This window comes from Quercus robur, chromosome 10, assembly GCF_932294415.1.
Source record: "Quercus robur chromosome 10, dhQueRobu3.1, whole genome shotgun sequence".
Lineage (NCBI taxonomy): Eukaryota > Viridiplantae > Streptophyta > Magnoliopsida > Fagales > Fagaceae > Quercus > Quercus robur.
In genome coordinates this window covers 247728-263837 of record NC_065543.1, presented here as the reverse complement: position 1 = coordinate 263837, position 16110 = coordinate 247728, and the positions used below count along the sequence as shown (strand labels likewise).

Below are 16110 nucleotides of genomic sequence, written 5' to 3'. Positions count from 1 at the left end.
CTCTCTCTCTCTCTATATATATATATATATATATATATTAATTTTTAACATACCAACCAAATTTCCTATTAATAGTAATTTATTTATTATTTATTTGTAAAGTTATATTTTTTATATAATTTTAAAATTTGAGATGAGATGAGATTGTTATTAATCATTTTTCATGTTTTGCAAATATAAAGGAGATGAGGAAACAATGCAATTCAACATTGAACTTATCAAAAAGCTATAAAATAAAAGACTTTATATGGTAAAAGGTCCAAGCACCATATGTAGTGGGTAGAGGTGGCAAAATAAGTTCAAACTCATTTGACTACCCAAACCCACTCACTCTAATTGAACCCAAACCCACTCAATTATTATTCAAGTTAAATGGGCATCAACCTAATTAGACCCAATAATTATTGGGTTTTAACTAAAAACCTATTGAGACTCATTTAACCCAAAAACAATAAACCCAAATTCAACCTAGCCCTTCCCATAAATAAATAAAACCCAGCCCTGCCCCTCTCTCAACCTCTCAACTCTCTCTCCTTAATCCTCAGACACTACTAGTGGGTGACTAAGCCTTCGTTTTGATACCAATGAAAAATGAAAATTATTTCACTATTCAGCTTATTTTTGCTACTATTCATGACCCTACTACACTTTTTGATACTATTCATGGGCCCCACTATATTATTTCAGCTAACTTTTACTTTTATCTACAGTACTTTTAGTAATAAGTTTTCAATTTCAGCAAAATAAACAATATCCAAACAGACCCTAAATGTAAGAGGTGATTTGTAAATTTTTCTCCTTACTTTCATTTGCCAAAGAAGACATTTGAAGCCTTAGTTATGGCCGAAACATAAGGAAAGGCCTTACATGAAATAGCATTTGAATTAGACATTGTAAAATAAATAGCATACATGCCAAATTTTGCCCAATTAATCTCAAAAAATGCTTACATCAACTTATGCAATTATTGTGCAAAATGCATACACAAGCACTGTTGTTATGCATTTTGCTTTTTTTTTTTTTTTTCTTTCTTTGTGTTTCTCAAGTATAAATGAAAAAAGTGGATGATAGTTATGGAATGTGTAGAGAGAGAAACAATTAAAAAAAATCAAGAAAATTTGATATTTAATGAAATAGATTTTTAAATAAATAATCTGATAGAGGTGTTTTGAAAAGTTGTTACTCAAAAAAAAAAAAAAAAAAAAATCTTATGATAAAATAGACATGAGTTTTTTGCATAAGTTGATATGAATAATCTACGAGTTTCTTATTTCATATCTCAATGAATTGTTTTCAAATCCATATTTCTCAATAATAAATATATAAATAAGGACAAACTTAGGCTACAAACTTCTACTAAAAAATTAACATGACTACATATTTTGAAATAATTGTTAAATTACATGTTCTTTATATTCGTAACACGTGTCAAATTTCATGCCAATTGAATGCTATTTACCATTCGATCTATAAACTTATTTTTAATATATAATTTAGACTACAAAAACTTGAAATTTAAATATTTTATTGATAAGATAGTTATTGATTTCTGATCTACTGTAAATTTAACAAGTACAAATGATATAAGAAAAAAAAAATGTAATCCAATAATAGATTTGTGAAAATTCACATCCAATAAAAATTATATTAAGGGTTTGTTTGGGAACCATTTATTTTGCTGAAACTGAAAACTTTTTGTTGAAAGTATTGTAGATAAAAGTAAAAGTTAGTTGAAATATTACAGTAAGACCCATGAATAGTATCAAAAAGTGCAGTAAGGCCTATGAATAGTAACAAAAATAAACTGAATAGTAAAATAATTTTCATTTATAATCTGTATTCAAACGGAGGCTAAGGGAAGTTTTTTACTTTGTCCTATAAAAATACTGGGGGAAAATTCACATTTACTTCTTATGCTATAATGACAAATCCGTTTCAAGTAGGTTGTTGATCACAAGCATTAATCTTTTCATTCTAGGTTTCACTTCCAAATGCTGAGTGGAAATAGATAATCGAGACAATTCAAGCATATAAAGATTGCCAAATGTATTTATTCTTATACATATTACATTAGCTTTAAAATTCCAATCTCCAGGTAACTGATTAAAAGCCAGAACATCTTCATTCTAGGTGCAATGTTCAAAAAATGGTAGCATCCACATAAGTATTTCAAATACAAATTTGAATAAATTTATTACCTTATAAGGTCAATAAACCCACTTGAAAAAAATTATTACAGTGCATTTCTTTGTTGTGGAACGTATTCTATTTCCCCCACCCCACAAAAACCACCTCAGGATAAGCAAAAGCTAAAAGTAAATGCCCATTAAGCAAGTTCATCTAATCTATCAATATTCAACACCCAGACGAAAAAAAAGGGTGGAATGAAGACCGTTCAAACAAGAGAAACCCATGCATCGCATAGGTTTATGACTATTACAAATTAAACCCTAAATTAAATCAGTAGTCTAAATTTAAGGATGAGGAATTAGCAAATATACACAATAAATATTAAGTTTTACTCACTGACCACTTGATTTGTTATATTATTAACGTGTATTTGATTGCTTGATAACGAATTAGATAATAAGACATATACATTATTAGGTAGCTTAGGTTAAAGCCCAAATAAAAATATTCGTACATTGGTAAACTGGGAACTTAAAAATCATTCCAATATCTGAATCACATCTCATATAAGACTATCCATGAGAAACAATAGCAAACTTTAAAAAGGTAGCAAACTATTTTTCTTATACAAGAAGAGGGAGGGAAGGGGAGGGGGAGGACAAGAGAGACTAGGAAAAGAAAGCTGCCAAGAGTCCAGCATAATTGACTCCAGGTTACCAATTGCAAGACGGTTGGTCTCCAAACATCCAACACAAAAAGCCCACATATTTGCTTTTGTTGGCCACCATTCGTTTCGCCCCCCACCAGTCCTCAAAACATACAGAATTGTAATCAAAATGCATAGCCCCAGAAGTAGATATTTTCCTCATTGCAGTGTTTATCTCCAACGTATGGGGTATCGATGTCCTCAACTAATCTACAAAATGCTTCTAGCGGGCTGTTTCTAATGATTCTGCAACCAGGCCCAACAAATAAGCCAACGCCATCATTATTTTCTATGATGGAAACTCATGCAATTTATGCACTCAGTTAAGGCACTTCTTTGTCCTTTACTAAGTATGGTAAGTATCAGTCGATCCTGCCACTAGCGCCCAATTTTGAGTGTGTCAAGCATGTTACAAAATTTTCTGGAAGTACTTAATGGACAGCAGAAGGCACATCATCTGAATCCACCCTAAGCTGAAAAAACGTACAAAAAAAATAAGGAAAATCACAGTGGCAAAGTTGATCAGATCAAAAGCTGTTTATTGAGTATACCAGCTGAAGGTGCCTCAGTAAAGCTTCATGCAATAACTTTTTGAGCTTCTCACAATGGTCTACCATGCGACCGGAACTGATTGATTCCTCAAGTTGGCGCCATAGGCGCTCAATTGTTGTGTATGGAAACCAAACTGCAAATGGTCTTTTCCGATTGATTATGTCTACCGGCCTCTGCAGAAGGGTAAAAGGTTGTTAATAGCTACATGTTTCAGTATGCACCCAGCAGAAGTATATGAACTTGAAAGAACAAATTTACCAGCAATTTAAGTAACTGATTTGAGCTAAAGAATGAAAGGAAAAAGTAATTGAACTAGTTTGGAGGAAATTCCCCCAGCCCACTATATGATAATTGATAAATTGAAAAAACCATTCATGTGTACTTTTAGTTAGATGACCTATTTAATGAGTCATAACTTATTTAAATAATACACATGAATGGTTTTATGAGTCGCCATGTAATGGGTTTGAGGAGATTCTTCCAAAACAAGTTGGAGGAAAACTTGGTCCAAAATGAAATTAATGAATTTGCATATTGAAAAGAAACTGCATTTTACCGCTGATGCCAATGATTCTATACAATCAAGTAACAGATTAGTAGCCTCTGTATATCGACCATAATCAACATATAGCCGAAATAATGATGAAGGATTTGATTCTTGACCAGTCATCCCCCAGGTCCTTTCCCTTCGATTATCCTGTCACAACTCGTGTGAAAATGGTTAAGGAGGTGAAGCATAGCATAGGTTCATATCAATGCAAGAATGAGATTTAATATCCAATCTACCCATGGGAACCCATCAATCTGATTGAAAAAATTCAAGAAAATAGCACTAACAAGGAAGGAATAAACCACGTGGCAACATGTGTCCAAAAAGGTGAGTCAAATCAGGGAAAATAGAGGTTCAGAATACTCTCCCAACATGTGTCCAAGAACCCATAAAGGCAAATTGACATGGGAACAATAATCTGAGGTTCAGAATAATCTGCCAAGAATGATGCTGAGCAAGAAGAGTCTGTAAAAAACAATAAGGATGGAATATGAACAATAATTGAAATTCAGAATACTCTACCCAACCCTTATGTGATGCTGATGCAACGCATAGAATAGAACTGTTTGTAAAGACAATAACTGGCATAGGAACAATAATCTCAGCACTGAACAGAGTCCGTAAACTACTAGGAAAACCACCAAAAAAAAAAAAAAAAAAAACCCTAAGGAAACAGAATATTGAGATGAAATGTAGCACATATATTCATCAAACAAACAGAAAAAAAACATATTTTGATGGAAAAACAACATTTCTGCAACTCAAAGAAGGTTTCCAATAGCGAGTATGGCTAATACCCTGAAGCATAGATAGACTAACAAGCTGAGACTAAAAAGTCAAAACATTTGGACTTAAGCAATGACTTCCCTGGAATTAGTCAATAATTGAAGAAAAAGAAAGGAAACACCAAACTCAATGAAAGATATACATTAGTGTAGTTTTGACAGTAGTCCTGTTTTCCTTTTCTTTTTGGCAGTTTATCTTGTATAATGTTGCTTTTTCTTCTTATATTTGCTCATTTAACCCTTAGGGCCATCTAACCATGCTTTTTAGCTTGCTCTTATAACTTCGGTCCCATTTCCAAAATCAGAAACGAGAAAGAGAGAGAGAGAGACTAAAGATGCCCCTATGTTAATTGTTTGATAGAAAAGGTATATCAAGTTTAAAGCTATAACGCAGTTCATCACATATTTAAAACCCCACCCAGATATTCCAATTTCTAGCTAGAGAAAGTACCTTAAACATCTGAACCAGCCAAAGAGGCAATTCAATCTGAGGATCCATAGAAAGGAGGGTTTCAGCAACAATAACTGGTAATTTGGCATGAAATCCCCTATATTTTACCTGCAATTTAAAGGAGGTAAAAATAAGGTGGAGAAATAAAGGGAATAATGGTTGAGGGGTGGGGACAACTTTCATGGTTTCTTTTCACTGAGAAATTATAGACATCATCAAAGTGCTTGGGGGTTTAGGGGAGAGGGGTTTGAGTTTCAGTGTCAATAGCATACACACACACACACATATATAATTTCTAACCATCTCCACACACAAAAAAATAAACCCATCAAACAGTTATGACAAAACTTGACCCCGAGAACGGAGAGAAGCTGCAGTAAAGGCACTCTTTCAAATTCATTCAGACTTTGAGCAGAAAAACTCTTAACAAGTTTCTGACCATGAACATAGATAAACTCATTAAGTGAAAACCCATTTGTCATTTATTTATTTATTTTAAATTGAGAGCTTTAAACAAAGCTATCATTTGAGCTCTGGAATCACAATTTGATGACCTACCCACACCCAAATAGAAATATTTGCAGGACATACAATTACCTGATCCTCAGGAGCTAAAATCAAGATTCATGAAGTCCTAGTGGAGGAAATTACCAACCTGGACCCACCAACTTGCTTAAATCAATACGTGCAGGTTGACATCACCCACTGCAAACCCCACCTTTTCTACCCACCCTGTCACTAACCAAACCCATACCAAGGATTTAAATACATGACTTATCATAAGACACTAAAATTTTCCACCCACCAACCTCATCCTAACATATCAGAGATCTACACCTTCTTCCATATAAAGCCTCATAAAGTGTCATCCCAAGACTTGCTTAATAGCTATTGTTAAATGCAAATTTCACCAAGGTTGAATGATCAATCTAGCTACCTTTGAAGTCTAGGACTTAGGCTCTCAACATGTCTTCAAATATTGAATCAAACCTAAAGTTCAAATAATACTACCAAAAATTTCCTAAAAGTCAACATGTTTTCAATCTCCAAAAAGAAAACAAAATAAAAGATTACACTAACAAATTTCCTATAACACAATTGTGGGCTCTGAAACACTACCCCCACAAAGTGGGCCTTGATGAGGAAGTCAAGGATTTCAGTGGGTGAGATTGTGATACTCCAAATTTGATTGGATATTGATTGTGTGTTGTGTGGGTGTGATGAGTCCTACAAAGGTTATTTACTAGGTTTTTTTTTTGATAAGTTACAAAGGTTATATACTAGGTTGATCGGGCTTTTATTAACAACTATAAGAAACCTCAATTGAACCTAGTTCCAAAAAAATTCTCTTACAAGGTTGGCAAGTTGAAATTTCTGGCTCATGAACAAAGACAGTGCTAGGCACATGTAAGGGGCTTCAAATATCTCGTTCGAAAATATTACCCATCAACCACTAAAATCAGGGTTACTTCAAACACCCATTTTATGAATTCAAAATGTAAGAACGTCAAGTAAATGATAACAAACACTGTAAACATTTTCATAATATCCAGAACAACTAAAAGAATTAACCTCTGGAACAACTTAAACACCACCGGAACTTGTACTGTTTAGAGTAAGATTGCAAATAAAAAGAGAAATAAAAAAGAAAGGTAGGGAAAAAGGACATGTTCAGAACACAGAACTTCACTGCTTTTGTTGGCATCAGATTATCAGATTGTCTGGTTCCTAGGTTAAGCCAACCAGCAATAGCAAACAAACAATAACAAGTCAATAGCAAACAAAACACATAAATATAGTATAACTCTACATGCAAAAGATTGACAGGTATATGAAATCTAGAGCTTTTTTAAAATTTATTACAAATAAAAGAGAAATCTTTGAAGGTTTAGGTGAAACTCGAAAGGCAAATTAAACTATTATAGAACGCAGAAGATACTAACAAGATAAAGCTCAAGAGTTTCCCATTGAGTATTCCGCTTAAATTGTTGAGTTGCAGGACACACATCTTGTGAAACATGAACAGCCATTTCATTCTTTGATGATGTCAACAAAAGACCATGTGTCCTGAGATCATCCCTGAAAGTCATAACTCGCCCAATGTTACTACATTGCAGATGTGTAATTCAATAGCAAATAAAGCCCATGGATAACAAGGACAAGTCTGTTTTTACCGAACACATGAAGAATCTACTTTATTTGGACAGCATTTCAGTGACATAGCACAGAAAATTCTTTCCAGTTCCCTGAGCAAGAAAGGACCCAAGTCACATTTACAGGCATGCAAAAGGAATTAGTAATTGTAATGAAATTATGCTGCAACATAAGCACAAAACGCACCTTTTCAATCTTGAACCCTTGTAGAACCTTAAAAGAACTGTAAATGCCATATCATACAAACTTTTCTGGACCAGAAGATCAACCAAATCTGTTGAGGCATTGTGAATTTCTGCAAGAAAATAGGAAATAGTACAAATAAAAATTGATTAAAATTAGGGGAAGAAAAAGATCACTGAGAATTACTTTAAAAAAAAAAAAAAAAAAAGAACATTGAGAATTTACTCCATGGTATAACCATTTTTTTTCTTATTAGTATAACCTACTTACAGTTTTCCAACTTGATTTTTCGAAGGTGTCACTAAATCTCCCTGAACTTTGTAGTGAATTAAAAAATAATAATTTTTCAATCCAAAGTAATGGAAAAAATACATGTGACAAGCACATGACTGAATGAATAAAGAAAATGAAGACACTTCCTTATCTATATTTCAACACACTACATTATATTTTCCTTCTTTTTCTTCTATATTTTACTGATAAAGAAGGGAAAAATAAAGGATAACGAAAAAAATAATAAAAATTCAGACACATCTAGCTATTCCTGAAATTAGAGAGAGAGAGAGAGAGAGAGAGAGAGAGAGAGAGATAGAGAGAGAAGCGGATTAAAAAAAAACTCTAGATCCTTTTCTTTTAATGGTTTTGTTTCGATATTAACAATTTTAGTCTTCTATGTTTGCTAGTGTTTGAGAAGAATTCCAAGAGAAGAACAAATACAAAAATAAGTGGAAGACAAAGACAACAAGTAAAGCTAAAGACTCCACCTCTCTCTAAACACAAAGAATTAAATAAATCTTAGATCCATTGTATTGGTGGCATTAACATGGTTAAAATTCCAGGTCCAAATCTATTTTTCTTCTACCATCTAAATAGCTCCAACACTGACACCGCTTGATCTGCCTCAGATGAAAGTGAAATAAGCAGGATTCTACGTACATGGCCACCAATACCATCATCATTGACAACACCAAGGCCATCTTTGTCAACATATGTTTTCCCTCTCTCCCCATCATCAAATAGCAGAGCCATTAAGCTTCCACTGATGCCACTGTGGCCTACTTCACCATGGCTGGTCAGTATGGTGGCTGAACCAAACTCTCTCTCTCACGCACACACATACATATACACAGAGGCAGATCACATATATTCAATTCTCTGTATTTTATATTTAGGAGAAATTATACTTTTCCACCCTAAAGTTTCACCCCGATTACACTTCACCAGCTGAACTATCAAAACGCACGATCAACCCCCAAGTTTCAAAAATATATTACACTTAAGCCCTTGCCATATGTTTTGATGTTAACTCTAATAGAGTTTAGCATTGGAAGACCAATTTATCTTCAGCCGTATGTTTTGTAGAGAGGGGTAAATTGGTTTTTTAATACTAAATACTGTCAGAGTTAACACCATAACAAATGGTAAGGGGGACATTGAAACAGAGTTACAACTTTGGGAGGTCAATTGTGCATTTAATAGTTCAGGGAGTTAAGTGTAATCAGGGTAATAGTACAAGGTGGAAAGGTGTAATTTACCCTATTATTTATTAATTTTATATCTATGAAAGAAAACATTCTATATGTTAAGGTGCAATTTCTGGAAAGGCATTGTTTGATTGGCTTAACAAGATATCTGACTTTCAAATGTCAATTTCCATTTATCTTTGACAGAAAAATTGATATTTCATTTTAGTCCATGACCATAAGGAGAGAGAGAGAGAGAGAGAGGAATACTTAAAGTGGATATTCCAAAATGCATGATCATTTAACATGAAGGTATATTTTTAAAATAATAGTTTTTGACATTGTATGAACTTTTGGCCAATGATTAGGCAAAGTAAATGAATACAAGGAACAGGATTATCTGGTGATATTTATCCACAGGCAATTTCTCAATGAGAATATATAAACGAGATATCCTACGGTTTTACCAGAAAATATTCATTTGACAAAAGATGTTAAAGACTTTTACCAGTAAACGTCCATTTGACATTTGCCATTGAAAGAAAATATTCTGCTGAAGTAAGCACAAACTCATTCTCAAGTTTCTCGATATCAATATAAGACTGCCATCTTTGAGACTGAACATCATTGCTCACTGCTGTAGCAAAAAGAAGAAATATTATTGACTCAAACGAAGAAGTATAAAGCACATACTAAAACCCTATAAATCTCACGGAAAGTCTACCATGAAGGATGCAAGAAAACCCATGGCAGTTATTTTGATACATCTAAGTGTATGTGTGTGATGTGGATTGAGAGGGGATTCAAATAATTGACATCTCTGTTGGAAACATCAGGAAGTACCAATTGAACAAGAGATCAAAACATGTGGTAGTTATGAGAACAAAGATGTAAATATAAAACAAAAACTAAACAAAAAAAAAAAAAAAAACTCTCTTTTCAGTTGCTCTATTTACCCTGTTCCTCCACTTTTCTAGCCTTTTTACGAGGATAATGCTCATTGTGAAGAGAATTTCCTTCAGGCAGAGGATCAATCCAAGCATATGCAGGATGAACAAGATGCAGTGCATTGATAGCAGCAGAGAGCCCATTCAGTCTCTCTTGCAGCACAAGAGCAGTGTTCTGGTAGTCTTTCAGAGTTGCTTCACTTCTCAAACGAGCTGAATATAGGTACATGTAACCTGCTGCTCTTCGCCAGTTATGTCGATGAATTTCGAATGTGTACAGCAACTTATATAAGTTTGGCTTTGCCAATATATCAGAACGCTCTGCCTAAATATTTCAGAGCAGGAATGTCATTAACATTGATATGCAGGAACCTGAATAAGAAAGCAGAGAGTTTGTTTTGCAACTAAGGGACACACCTTACGGGCAAGCTCTTGTTCTACCTTATCATTTAAGCCAATAAAGGGTAGTTGACCACCACAAAGAATCTGCCATCAATATAAAATGCATCAAACTCTCTGGTAACAGGTGGATTGGAAAATTAGTCTAATAGTGTCAAATGATGAAAATAACTAACACGGCATGGAGTGTATAAAGCCTCCTGCACCAAAGGTTGACAAATGTTGATGGAATAAGCAGAAACTGAGGTGGTATGAAGCATCAATACAGATATGGGATATGGAAACAATGCCATATGGATGTGGTGTTATGTCAATTCTTGAATATTTAGGATATGATGTGGCGGCCATACATTAATTAATTAATATATAATCACATATTTCTAAACATATATATGCAGATCTGATTTTTAGTTAAAATTTGAATACTAATAATGAAGCTATAAACAACAACAACAATCAAAGCCTTAGTCCCAAATTCATGTTTTACATTCATAGAGATTTGAAATTTTGAAGGTCTCCAACTTTCTGAAATACCAGACCTTTTGTTTCAATCCATTCTCCCACCCCCACACCCCCAAAGGAAAAAAAATTTGTATCCATGCTATATACATGCTCTATCCCAAAAAAAAAAAAAAAAAAAAAAACATTTTTTATTAGTATTCTCTATCCAAAAAAAAAAAACTATTTTTTTATATGGATATGTAAGAGACAGATATCCCACCACATCCCTATGTAGCCACATCGAATATGTATCAATAATAAGCTACAGTTTAACAGGTGTTTTGAGGTATTCATGCTTCCTAGTTGAGGAGTTTCCATATTAAATTTGTACCAAGGCATTTGGCATGTTGCAAAAAGTATTCTACCCTCCTTTCAGGCTTGCCAAAGCTTTATAGACAATTCTTTTAGCACTTTTTGAGAGACAAAACCAAGCCAATTTGTAATGCTGTTTGTCTCTCCTAAATGGATTTTGAAAATCACATCAAAGACTCTCTCTCTCTCATGAAGTAAAAAGAATATTGGATACAACAGCAAAACAATAATGGAAATTTTATGATTTCGTAGAGAACCTTCATGGCGCCGCATTCATAAAGAACAATTATGAAACGCCTCAAGCAGATGTATTTGCTCTCCTCATCTGGATTTGTAATTATTGCACAATATGCATCATAATAGTGATTAAGATCTAATGTAAACTTGAAGACATTTGCCCAAAGTCTTCCTTTGGTAGTGGCAGTTGATTCACTCAATGGATCTCCACCTGAGTTTTCACCATTAGGACTTAGAGCTTCATCAACTTGCTCGAGAGCAGCAAGTGCAAACTGGTAAGCACCTTCACTAATATTATGTTGCTCAAAAATCTGCATTGCCCACTGATAGTAATGTAATCTCCATGCAGCATCTGATACACAACCAGCTGGGATGGGGAAAAAAGAAAATAACAAATACTTAAAAATAAATAACATAAAAAAAAAATATCGTCAATATGTTATAAAATATAACTAATAATTGCAATCTTTTCTGAATAAGCTCACTGAAATTAAGATGCTCAAATCCTGCTTTGTGAGACAAACTCTGCAAAGCTTGGGAAGCTCCTTTTCCTGACGATGCTCTGAACAAAAAATTCCCAATGGCAATCCAAACCATCAAGACAGGTGAGCATTTAAAACCATGAAATTAATGCAATATTTAAATTGAAGATTTGCAACCAAAACTAGTAAGACCAAAAACACAGAGAGACTGTGATAGAATATACATTTATTCCTTTATAATGTGATATACTAGTTCTTCAAAATTCAAATATTTTGCTTTTCATTTATTTTTTCTGATCTTTTTTTTTTTATAGGTAATAAGAATATTATTAAAACAAACTAAAAAACAGATGAAAGCCAATACAAGGTGTTCATGATGTGGACACCTTGTTTTTTCTGATCTTAGAAGTGAACAGTATTTGCTTTTTATAAATCATCAAGAAAATACAAATTTAAGATTAGCTCTAATTGAATGTGGAACGGTCCGTCAAAAGGGTAATAGGCCCTTTAGAGTACGAGGCAAAATATAGGCGATCCTTACAAACTAAGCAGCTGCATTAATTACCTTAGGTGATCACTATTCTGCTCTGTACCAAATAACAATGAACTAATGACACACCCATAGCAAATAATGATTCCATCTTGGAATCCCCACAACTTTTTATGATGGGGATATATTCCTCTTTGTTTTCTTACATATTTTCATGCACAATTCTTAAGACTCCATAATTCATTCCCCCAAAAAAAAAGTTTGGTTTAGATCCGTATGTATTACATAAACTCTTGTAGTTATATCATTGTATACAAACAGTACACAATTCATTTCTACCTTTCTTTTTTTATTTATAGAAGTGGATTTTTAAGTTTTTGGATAAAGCAAGCTGTGGAATGTAAAAAGACATTGGTAGGGAAACATTCTGCCTTAGGGTGAAGCACTCTAGAGAACAATGTTGGACGAAGTGTAGGCGAAATGTCAGCTTGAGTAATGCATACATTGGTACGATGCCCCAAAAGCCTAATGCTATGTTTGGAAGTTTGGAGGGAGAGGAGAGTTGTGGGGAGGAAAGTAGAGGGGAGGAGAATTGTTTGGATGTTTTTAAAATTAAGTAAGGGGGAGGAGAATAATTAACATTTTCATAAGTTGTAATTTTGTTGATATGATAAGGGTAAATTTGGTAATTCATTTGGTCAAACATTTCTATACTCTACTCTCCCTCCAAATCTCTCCAATTTGGGGGATAAAAATGAGGAGTTAAAAGTAGTTAGAACCCCTCCCTTAAAAAACATCCAAGTAAGGCAATTTAACTTACTCTCCCTCCTTCTACCCTACTCCCCTCTATTCCCCCTCCATCCAAACAAGCTATAAGGGTTCTTTTATAAGGTTTTCCCATGGAGAGTGAGTCAAGGTCTAAGTTCAGGCCGAAAGACATAGTCAATGGACAAGAGGTAAATATTTTTGCACTACCCTTGATCCTAAAGGCCGAGGGATGAAGGAGGCTAGGTTATTGGTTGAGGATCCATAGTCAACACCAAGTGTGGTAGAGCTTATGAAGTCCACTAATGGAGTCCTTCTCTGGGATGTAAGTTTCATTAGGGGTGTTCATGCTCAGGAATTAAAGGCTGTGTCGAGCTTCATGGATACCATATATGGTGCTATAGTGAAGGGGTTTGGTGAGAATAAGATGTGTTGGAAACCAAATAGAAATAAGGGGTTCATAGTTAATAATTATTATAGTCTTTTAGTGGCTCTAATGACTGTTGTTTTCCATGGAAAATTATTTGGAAGCAGAAGATCCCTTCTCGAGTGGCATTCTTTGTTTGGACTGTTGCTTTAGGGAAATGCTTGACGATTGAAAATTTACGTAAAAGGAAGGTTTGGATATTGGATTGGTGTTATATGTGCAAGTGTAACGGTAAATCAGTTGACCTTCTATTTCTTCATTATCTAGTTGCTATGGATTTGTGGTCTATGGTTTTGGGTTTATTTGGAGTAAGCAGGGTTATGCCGCAGTTTGTTGTGGAGCTTCTAGCTTGCTAGCAAGGCAGATTTGATCGTTGTAGAAATGGTTATATATGATTAATTGTTCCCCTTTGCTTAATGTGGTGTCTTTGGAAGGAAATGAATAGTGGGTGTTTTGAAGATAATGAGAGATCCATACCAAACCTCAAGCTTTTTTTCTTTAGGACTTTATTAGATTGGTTGGCTACTTTGCAAAATCAATCATTCTCTTCTTCCTTTCTTGATTTTCTTGATTCTTGTAATTTTTGTTGACCCCTTGTACACTCCCTGTGTACTAGGGTGTCCCTTTTTTGATGTCAATAAAATTTATTATTTATCCAAAAAAAAAAACCAAAGTTTTGGGACTCAAGTTTTGTCGTTATTATTTTTTTTTTATGAGAACAATTTATTAGAAAGAAGTATGGCTCAAATGTAAGTGCCCTTAAAGATTTAAAATCAAACACTCATGAGGTGCAAAAAAATCAACAATAGAACTACAAGACACCCCCCCAATCAAAGTACAATATTAAAATTTAAAAAAAAAAAAAAAAAAAAGATCTCAAAAAGCTATTCTTAATATCTTGCATAGATTACTCTTTGTTCTTTAAAATTCCAGCGAGTCCTCTCTCTCTCCACATAACCTTGTTTTGGTGATGTCTAAACACCCCCTCTACAAATAGTCAACAGTCTATTACCTGACCTGTCATTACCTAAAGTACCCCAAAAGCCCTAAGTGCAATAGACCACAACTCTCTAGCTATGGCACAAACAAGAGCTCAACTGTTTTGCTACTTCCCTTACAAATTACACATCTATTAAAACCACTATCTTCCGTTTAACAAGGCTATTTACGGCCATTATGAAATTCAAAGCTGCTGTCCATACGAAGAAAGCTACCTTACATGGAAACTTACCAACCCAAATACTTTTCCCAGGAAACACAAAGTGAGGCACACATCTCAAAAACATGCATAATGGACCGAACATTAAATTTCCCTTTTCCCATTTGGATTGCAAAGCAAACAATCCTCATTCCTATCTACAACTTGTATAGAGTAAAGTAAATCCATCAACACATTCACACCTTCTAGCTACATTAAAAGTGCAAAAAGGGCACAACTCTAGGGCATGGGAGTATACAAAGAAAGAGACAAAAGATTACAAAAAAATTACAAGAGGATCATCTAAAGTTCAACTTAGCTATAAAATCCACAAGGTTCCATACGGGAAAAGTAGAGATTGATGTCCACTCATAAGGAGATTTAAGGAGCAATAATTTCAGTTGTACTAACGAATACCATAGCATCTTTTCTTCAAAAGTGTGTCAATCCACCTCTCCAAATAGTCCAAATTAGGCATAGAGGAATTGGCCTCCAAATCTCTTATTAGTATGCTTACAAATTTCCCTTTCCAACATGCTAAAAGATCAATTAGGGAGACTAATATCACCCAACTTATGATGAAGAGGCTTAGTGCTAATGGCTAGAGAGCTGCAGAATTGAACATTGAAGAAATAGGTGGCTCACAGATTCCCCATAAATACTATTCTTCTTTTTGTTAGGGGAAATACTTGTCCAATATTTGGAATTTGATTCCGTTATGTTTAATGTGGTGTCTTTCGAGGGAGCGTAATAGTCACACTTTTGAGGATGTGAAGAGCTCAAACAATCAGCTGCTTGCCTCCTTTGTTGGCACCTTGTTCGATTGGTCCCGGGTTTGGGGACTCACATCTAGTAAATCTCTCACTATGTTTATAGATTCACTTCTTTCTTGTATATAGCTGTTGTTTTTTTGTAACCTTTGGCTGCTTATGTTTTTTAGCAGACCTTTTATTATACTTTTTCTTACCTATCAAAAATAAATAAATAAAAAAATTCCCCAAAGCGTTGGTCGAAGTTAACAGAGCAACCCAAGGTGAAGCTCTCACTCTCCATACGTTATTCCAAGGGAAAGATACATCCCCCATGTTCTCAACACCTTGTAATAGCTTTTAACCTGGCCATAGAGTCAGCACATTGGTGTTGACAGTCAACACCTATGTTTGCTTGGAGTCTGCACCTATGGTGGGCTGGAGTCGGCACCGGACTACAGAGACAATTTCAATCGAAATCTTTGTTCATCAAAATAATCTCCCCTTTGTTAGTTATTTACATAGGAGTACTTTTTTTTTTTTTTTTTTGATAAGTAGTTATTTACATAGGAGTACTAAACCCAAATTCTAATTGGAATGGGAGACCTTAATTGCCTTAGTACAAAAAT

General features: G+C 34.3%; 1 protein-coding gene across 4 annotated transcripts in view; it reads right to left on the bottom strand.

Moving 5' to 3' along the window:
• Positions 1–2579: 2579 nt before the first annotated feature.
• LOC126703042 (nuclear pore complex protein NUP160) overlaps positions 2580–16110 on the bottom strand; it is a 31321-nt gene continuing 17790 nt past the window's right edge. Inside the window, exons 15-26 of one of the 4 annotated variants that reach the window (XM_050401943.1) lie at positions 11856–11932; positions 11391–11737; positions 10339–10407; positions 9931–10246; positions 9483–9611; positions 7515–7623; positions 7349–7420; positions 7118–7253; positions 5175–5282; positions 3945–4085; positions 3388–3561; positions 2580–3309 (exon numbers count right to left, since the gene is read on the bottom strand). In XM_050401943.1, the coding sequence (XP_050257900.1) occupies positions 3268–3309; positions 3388–3561; positions 3945–4085; positions 5175–5282; positions 7118–7253; positions 7349–7420; positions 7515–7623; positions 9483–9611; positions 9931–10246; positions 10339–10407; positions 11391–11737; positions 11856–11932 (1720 nt within the window). In that variant the 3' untranslated portion in view covers positions 2580–3267. The other 3 variants (XM_050401944.1, XM_050401945.1, XM_050401946.1) reach the window with 3 other exon arrangements.